The sequence below is a fragment of the Apium graveolens genome, chromosome 9 (assembly GCF_009905375.1).
Source record: "Apium graveolens cultivar Ventura chromosome 9, ASM990537v1, whole genome shotgun sequence".
NCBI classification, from domain to species: Eukaryota; Viridiplantae; Streptophyta; class Magnoliopsida; order Apiales; family Apiaceae; genus Apium; species Apium graveolens.
In genome coordinates, this window is record NC_133655.1 from 257,186,208 (window position 1) to 257,193,997 (window position 7,790).

Below are 7,790 nucleotides of genomic sequence, written 5' to 3' on the forward strand. Positions count from 1 at the left end.
ACCAACCGGTTTGAATGTGAGCCTTAATGGGATCAATCCATGACGTCCCCAGGCCTATAGGAGCCACAAGCTTAACATCTATGCTTCGTGTCTTCAAAACACGGAAGTACACACTTCCTGAACTTTCTTCTATCTCAGATGAAGCAAACTTTGATAATGCATCTGCCTTAACATTTTCCTCCCTTGGAATGTGCTCAACATGGCATTCATTAAATTGGGTCATCACAGCCCTTACTAGGCGGACATACTTAGCCATCGTATCATCCCTTGCCTCAAATTCTCCCTTTACCTGAGATATGATCAGCTTCGAGTCTCCACGGACCTTTAAGTTTTTGACTCTAAGTGTCCCAGCTAGGCCAAGGCCAACTATCAGGGCTTCATATTCCGCCTCATTATTTGTGGTTGGGAAGTCTAGCTTCATAGCATACTCAATTAAGAACCCGTCAGGGCTTTGTAAAACCAATCCTGCTCCACTGGAATTTGTTTTTGATGCTCCATCAAAATAGAGAACCCAATATTCTTTCTCCTTATCATCCTTCTCTTTGTCCCCATTATCGACTCCCTTATCTTGAGATATGGTATCTTCCTGCCCCCCGATTTCTTGGTTGGGTATGGTACATTCCACCACGAAGTCAGCTAGTGTCTGGGCTTTTATTGTCATACGTGGCTTATACTTGAGGTCGAACTCTCCCAGCTCTATTGCCCACTTAATCAATCTCCCACTTGCCTTGGGACTGTGAATGATATTCCTCAGGGACTGATTTGTTAGCACCTCAATCTGATGAGCCTGAAAGTAAGGACACAGCTTTCTTGAAGCCATTACCAAGGCTAGAGCAAATTTCTCAATAGTTGAATAATTTAACTCGGCACCATGCAGAATTTTGTTGACATAGTATACGGGTTTCTGGACTTTCAGTTCCTCCTTAACCAACACCGCGCTCAAGGCACTCTCTGAAACAGCTAAGTACAAGAACAAAACTTCATTCAAAGCTGGCTTGGCCAACAACGGGGCATGCGCCATATACTTCTTTAACTCTTCAAATGCCTTCTGGTTTTCCTCATTACATACAAAGTCCTTGATGTTCTTTAGTGACTTGAAGAATGACAGGCACTTGTCTCCTGACTTGGAGATGAATCGTCCTAGCGCAGCAACCCTTCCTGAGCTTCTGAACATCCTTGACGGTTTTTGGTGGTTTCATGTCTAGGATTGCCTTTATTTTGTCGGGGTTAGCCTCTATCCCCCTCTTGGAGACCATCAATCCCAAAAATTTTCCAGATCCTACTCCGAAAGCATATTTTGTAGGATTTAACATCATCTTGTGGTACCTCAGAACCTCAAAAGCTTCCCTCAAATGGGTTATATGATCAGTCTTTGCTAGACTCTTGACTAATATGTCATCAACATAGACTTCCATAGTCTTACCAATAAGGTCCTTAAAAATTTTATTTACCAACCTTTGATAGGTGGCTCCTGCATTCTTAAGACCAAATGCCATAACAAGATAACAATAAACACCAAAGTCAGTGATGAATGATACCTTTGGAATGTCATCATTATGCATCTTGATCTGGTTGTATCCGCTAAATCCATCCATGAAACTCAGCATCTCATGCCCAGCAGTGGCATCAATCAAAGTATCAATCCTTGGTAATGAAAAACAGTCTTTAGGGCATGCATCATTCAGATCAGTGAAGTTTATACACATCCTCCACTTTCCATTAGCCTTCTTCACCATTACAGGGTTTGCTAACCATTCCGGAAATTGAATCTCCTCAATGAAACCAGCCTCTAAGAGCTTTTCTACTTCATGTTTTATAGCCTCTTGTCTTTCCGGGGCAAAGTTTCTTTTCTTTTGTTTCACTGTCTTCCTTCTTGGATCCACGTTTAGCTTGTGAGTAATCAGCTCCGGGTCTATGCCTGACATATCAGCTGCTGACCATGCGAACACATCACTATTTTCTTGCAAAAATTTCACCAACTTCCCTCTAAGGGGCTCCCCTAATGTGGCTCCAATGAAGGTCATCCTCTCTGGATTCTCGGGGTCTAAAGGAATGGAAACCAAGTCTTCTGCCGGCTTTCCTCTCTTCTCATCATTTTCTCGAACATCCATATCTTCAATAGAAAGAACCCGCCCCCCGACTCCATCTGCCCTCAAAGAGGCCACATAACAGCTTCTAGCCATTTTTTGATCTCCTCTCTCCTCTCCAATCCCATTCCGGGTGGGAAACTTCATAACTGAATGGTAGGAAGAAGGGACTGCCTTGAAGGCGTGTATCCCTGTCCTCCCCATGATAGCATTATAAGTTGAACTAGCCTTTACCACCACAAAGTCTAACAACTGCGTTGCCTGCCTTGGTTCCTGACCTATGGTGGTTGGCAACTTGATTATCCCTTCCACAGGACATTCCACTCCTGCAAATCCATATATCGGCATATCTGTTGGTGTTAACTGGGAGTTGTTGTACCCCATCCTTAGAAAAGCGTCATGGAGCAAGATATCCACTGAAGCACCGTTATCCACAAGGACCCTCTTGACCGGGCTATTTTCTATTACTGGTGTTATGACCAGCGGGTCGTCATGAGGAAACTTTACACCCTCTAGGTCAGAATCGTCAAAAGCCAATGTTACTCCTGTCTTGGCCCTCTTCGGGGTTTCTCCAACAATATGCATAACCTCTTTAGTATATGCCTTTCTGGAATTTTTGGACAATCCAGCAGCAGTTGGGCCTCCAAAAATCGTGTTTATCACAGGCCCTCGAGGTCTTGGCCCTCCATAAATTGTGTTTATAACTGGCCCTCTAGGCTGGGGGTTTCGCCCCTGATCGTCTTGGTCTTTCCTTCGATCATCGAAGTTCCTTCTCACGTTGTTGTTTCTATCCCCTCCTTCAGTATATTTGTACAATCTTCCTTTTCGAATCAGAAACTCAATTTTGTCTTTCAATTGCCTACACTCATCGGTGTCATGGCCAACATCTTTGTGAATTCTGCAATATTTGCTTTTGTCTAGCTTGGTAGGATCAGCCTTCAGGGGCTTAGGACAATGAATATCTCGATCTTTCTCGATTTCCATCAAGATCTGGCTTCTAGGAACATTCAGCGTAGCGTATTCGGTGAACTTTTGCCCAGGTCCTCCCTTCTTGGGGGTTGAATCAGGGTTTTGCTCGGTTCTAGGATACTTGTCCTTTGCGATATACTCCAGATCAGTTTTTCGCTTCTTGCCTCCAGTGGGCTCATTACTTACTACGGTCTTCCTCATGCTTTCTTCAACTTTGATATACTTCCCTGCCCTCTCCTGGAGCTGCAACATGCTTTCAGGGGGGCGTTTGGCCAAAGACATCTTAAAGAACTCGTCCCTAGTTCCTTGTTGCAGTGCTATCATGGCTACCTTATCATCAAGGTCTGGGACTTTTAAAGCCTCCTTTGTGAAACGATTCAGGTAATCTCTCAAGGATTCCTTTGCTCCCTGCACAATGCTCATAAGAGATGCAGAACTTTTCTCATAAACTCTTCCACTAATGAATTGCTTAATAAAAGCCTGGCTTAATTCTCTGAACGACCCAATAGAGTTTGGGGGTAAGCGACTGTACTATCTTTGAGCCATACCCGACAGGGTTTGAGGGAAGGCCCAACACTTTATAGCATCATTCACGGGTTGCAACAACAGTGCATTAGAGAATGTCCTAACATGATTAGCGGGATCTCCCGTGCCATCATAGGCTTTGATGGTTGGCATCTTAAACTTCCTTGAGATATGGGCATTCATTATCTCTTCAGTGAAGGGAGGAGTAGGATCATCAGGATCTCCAAGGGGAAGGAGATTGCTTGGATCAGTTCTTGGGACAACAGCCCTTCTCCGTACCGGACCATCCAGGTCTATGACAGGAGGAGGATTTCTCCCCCTAGGGGGTATCTGGGGTCTGGTGGCCTGGTGAGCTTCTAAGTCGCGCCTCAGCCTTTGGATTTCAGCCTTATGAGCCCTGATCCTTTCCTGCACTTCTTGGGGATTCACCCATTGGGTGCTTTGAGGGCGTTGTCTTCCATCGGCTCTTTGCCAAGACGCCTCCTTCTTGGGGCTACTTCATCATCCGAAGATTCGGAGTCTCTCTCAGTATAAGGACCAGAAAATTCCTGATCCTCGGGGATAGGAGCCAAACCTCGTATATAGGGGGGCGATTGCCCTCGTGCTTCACTTCGCCCAGCATGTCCACTTCCTCCAACCTCGGGGTAAAGGGGCCTCCCATAAGGGGGGTTAGTAGTAACAACAGTTGAATATTCATACCCGACGGGTCGAGAAGTCACAGGTACATGTACTTGTTGAACTTGAGGATTCGTACCTTGAATAGTCGGGGGAGTCGTCCCTTGTGGCTGAGGTTGAGTTGCCCCTATCTAGGCTTCCCCTTGAGTAGATGCATAAGTTGAGTGGGGAGGAATCTCCACGGTTGACGAAATCACCTGGGTTGTCCCTGATGGTGTTCCTTCCTCCAGGGCTCCAATTGTTCTCCGTGTTCTCGCCATGGTTGTTGTTATGCCTTCCCATAGACGGCGCCAAATGTTATGGATTAAAAACTAAAATATATAATTGTTGTATTTATTACCAAGGTTCGGGAGCTCAAGGCCTTTAATGGCTGCTCTCGTGTTTCGTAGCTTAACTCTGCCTTTACGAGATGCCTACGTATCTCTGTGAATTAGAGAATCAAGCCAAAAAACGTAGTTCTGATTTGTGGGGTGAGGCCCCTTATATAGATGTGGGAGTCCTTGAATTGGACTTGGTATAGGAGACTTGGTGGTCAAGTCTCTGAATTAGGATAGACTTAGGAGTCCTAGGAAGTAGGAAGTTGATTCCTTATCCCATGAGGTTCCTTGGAGGCCAATCTACAAGGATTTATATCCCCACTGGGACTTATCTTAATAGTTGTTTTTCTCCCTTATTTATTAATTACGAAATTAATAAATAATCAGGGTTTTTGGATCTTCTTTGTTCCATCAGGCCTGATCTGGTCCATCAGACCTGATCAACATGTTAACCTTTCTGGTCTGAATGTCATACATCTTCTTATTAGGTCTTGCAGCCCAAACTGTAATATTTAATTATGTAATCAGGATTTATTTATATCTATCAATTTCTTAATTCATAATTTAGTTCACCCAACATATAAAATGAAAAAAAATGAAGAGGGAATAAGTAAGAATGTGAGTCATAATAAAAATTGCAACAACATTTTTGATTTACCATTTGTACTTTATTCCGTGATTGAGCTCAAAGCTCTTTTGGATAAGGTGTCGGATGAGTTCTAAGCGTTCGACTCTTTGAACCGAGTTTCCTTAATTTAAATACTGTTTTAATTGACAAAGATATATAAATTTATATAGAAATTTGTGCAACATTTCTCTTTTTTTGATAAAAAGAAAAAAATTGATCCAAAGTGTGCGTGTATAAGTGTATATATTCCGATGTGAATAGAGGGGATATAAAGATGGACCAATAAAAGATGAGTAAAAAGTAAGGACAAATTTAGTTGATCAATTGGTTTGACAAAATTTGACAAGGACTTAAACCCAATAATAGAGTTGCAAGAGATGGAGTATACAGTTGATTTACTTCATGCATTTGCCTATATAATAAGGGTACTAAGCTAAGGGATCAAAACTTCACCTTACACCAATCTCTTTCTTTCATCACATCTTGTGTTTTGATTCTCCTCCATCACACGCCTCTTCTTCTTCTTGTTTATACACACACATCTTGATCACTATTAAACTCACACAACACACACATGTATGTTAGTACTTTTGTTTGGTTTGAGTCTGATTTCAACTTTGTTGTTTGCATGTGCAATTTCATGATTTATACTTCTTGTTTGTGTTAGAGAGAGCTAGGAAAGATCAAAACAAGATATTATTATATGGAGGCCACAGAAATTGAGCTAGTACATGTTTTTCTTATTTGTTGTATCTTTGGTCAATTCTTTATTTTGTTAGATAACTAGCTTCAAGTCTTTTATTTCATAAACTTCTTAAGCACTAGTTTAGCCACACAGTATATATATGTATGTTCTGAAAAGCTGGAATCTTGATGTGCAAGTGCAGTAATTCAGAGGAGTTTTGTGGGTTAATATTCTTAGTACGGGTGAGATTTTAAGAATCTGATGTTTAGATTATTAAGCATGACAAGTTGTCCTTATTAACACAGTGTTTGTTTGTTGCAGTGAAACTGATTTGTTAAGATCTTCTTGAAACTTAAAAAGATGCTGAGAAATAGATCTAGAGCAGTTACCAAACAATCTCTAATGGCTGACCATAACTCTGTCCCAGCTTCCAAACCAAAACAAACCACTCCCATTTCTTCTTTCTTTGGCTCTCCAAGGTTTTTTAATGGATTTTTTTCCAAGGGTGTCACTAGTTTTGAGCCTGTTAACAAACCAACTTTGATGCTTGAATCCCCAAGATTCTCAAATTTTGGCACTCCATTTGGATTTTATGATCGGAACACGGTCAAGTGTCCGAGAGCAGCCACTGAAAACAAGCAATTTATGATTGAGGATACGAAAATTGGCCTTGCTCTAATAAATGATGATCAGAGTTCTGATCACTATAAAAAATTCAGCAGACAAAATAGCTGCACAAGGGCTCAATTGGGCTCAAAGCTAAAGATTTGTATCCCTGATATTCCAGGAATTAGTACGCAGAGTTCACAATTTTCTGATGATTTATTAACCCCGTCAAGTGGACTGAATTCTGAGGTTCAAGCAGGAGGCTCTCCAAATATTTCTACTGCATGTCTTTCTTGGAGTGAAATGGAGCTCTCTGAGGACTATACATGTGTGATCTCACACGGACCTAATCCCAAAACAACTCGAATTTTCGACAACTGCATTGTAGAGAGTTGCTGTGGTGTTGTTGCATTATCTGACTTGAAAAATGAGTATAACTTAAGTTCACCATCTCAGAGTTTTCTAAGCTCCTGTCACACTTGCAACAAGAATCTTGGACAAGGCAATGACATTTATATGTACAGGTTAGTCCAAATTCATCAATATCCAATACTTATTTTCCAAATTCACTATGTAAAAGAATAAATTTTACAATACAACCATATATTCTAGTGCACATTTCAGTTGATAATTGTGTACAGGTTCTAATCTGAGTTCAACAATGTGTGTTGTGCAGGGGTGAAAAAGCATTTTGCAGTAATGAATGTAGGTGTGAAGAAATATTTTTGGATGAAATGAAGAATACAAACATGAATAATGGCTTCTAAGATTTCTTTTTGATCTTATCTCTTTGCCTTTTTCCAGCAAAATAATCCTGAAAATGGAAAAAATACAACAGCAGCCAATCACATGAATTATGAGTTTGTAATTTAGGGGCCAAATGTAGGGTTGTATCTGTCTTTTTTTTAAATGTATCAATGTATTTGGATCATCTTTTTTATTCTCCTGGGAGTTATTGAATTTTCTTTTCACCCTCTCACTTTGCATATTGAGATAAAGAGAGGCAGGGGAAAGATATGTAAAAAAGAAGAAAAAGACGGTAACTATTTTTTGATCCAGTTGAAATGCTTTTTATATTACTTTAAGCTTGTACACGTACTTTTTGGCATTTTATAACCCTGTGTAATTGTTCATATCTTAATTGTTTCACATGATTTCATAATTATTTATAAAATAAAACTGGAATCATGTATTAATTGTGGTCTTATGTATAAACTTAAAAATTAATGGCTACCTGCATACGATTATGAAAACCTTGAAAGGACCACTGAATAGATTAATAAAGATTCCCTGTCACC

The 7,790-nt window shown here is 40.8% G+C and overlaps 1 protein-coding gene across 1 annotated transcript; it reads left to right on the forward strand.

The window, feature by feature from the left end:
* The first annotated feature begins 5,619 nt into the window (after positions 1 to 5,619).
* Positions 5,620 to 7,571, forward strand: LOC141684112 (FCS-Like Zinc finger 8-like). The gene is made up of 3 exons (XM_074488951.1): positions 5,620 to 6,128; positions 6,208 to 7,016; positions 7,169 to 7,571. Exons 2-3 carry the CDS (start codon positions 6,247 to 6,249, stop codon positions 7,257 to 7,259), a joined length of 861 nt encoding a protein of 286 aa, XP_074345052.1. The 5' UTR covers positions 5,620 to 6,128; positions 6,208 to 6,246; the 3' UTR covers positions 7,260 to 7,571.
* Positions 7,572 to 7,790: the final 219 nt, after the last annotated feature.

Coding starts and splice junctions, on each gene's coding strand:
- LOC141684112 (XM_074488951.1), top strand. CDS start 6,247: ATGCTGAGAAATAGATCTAGAGCAGTTACCAAACAATCTCTAATGGCT. Junction 7,017..7,168: donor AATGACATTTATATGTACAG/GTTAGTCCAAAT, acceptor TGTGTTGTGCAG/GGGTGAAAAAGCATTTTGCA.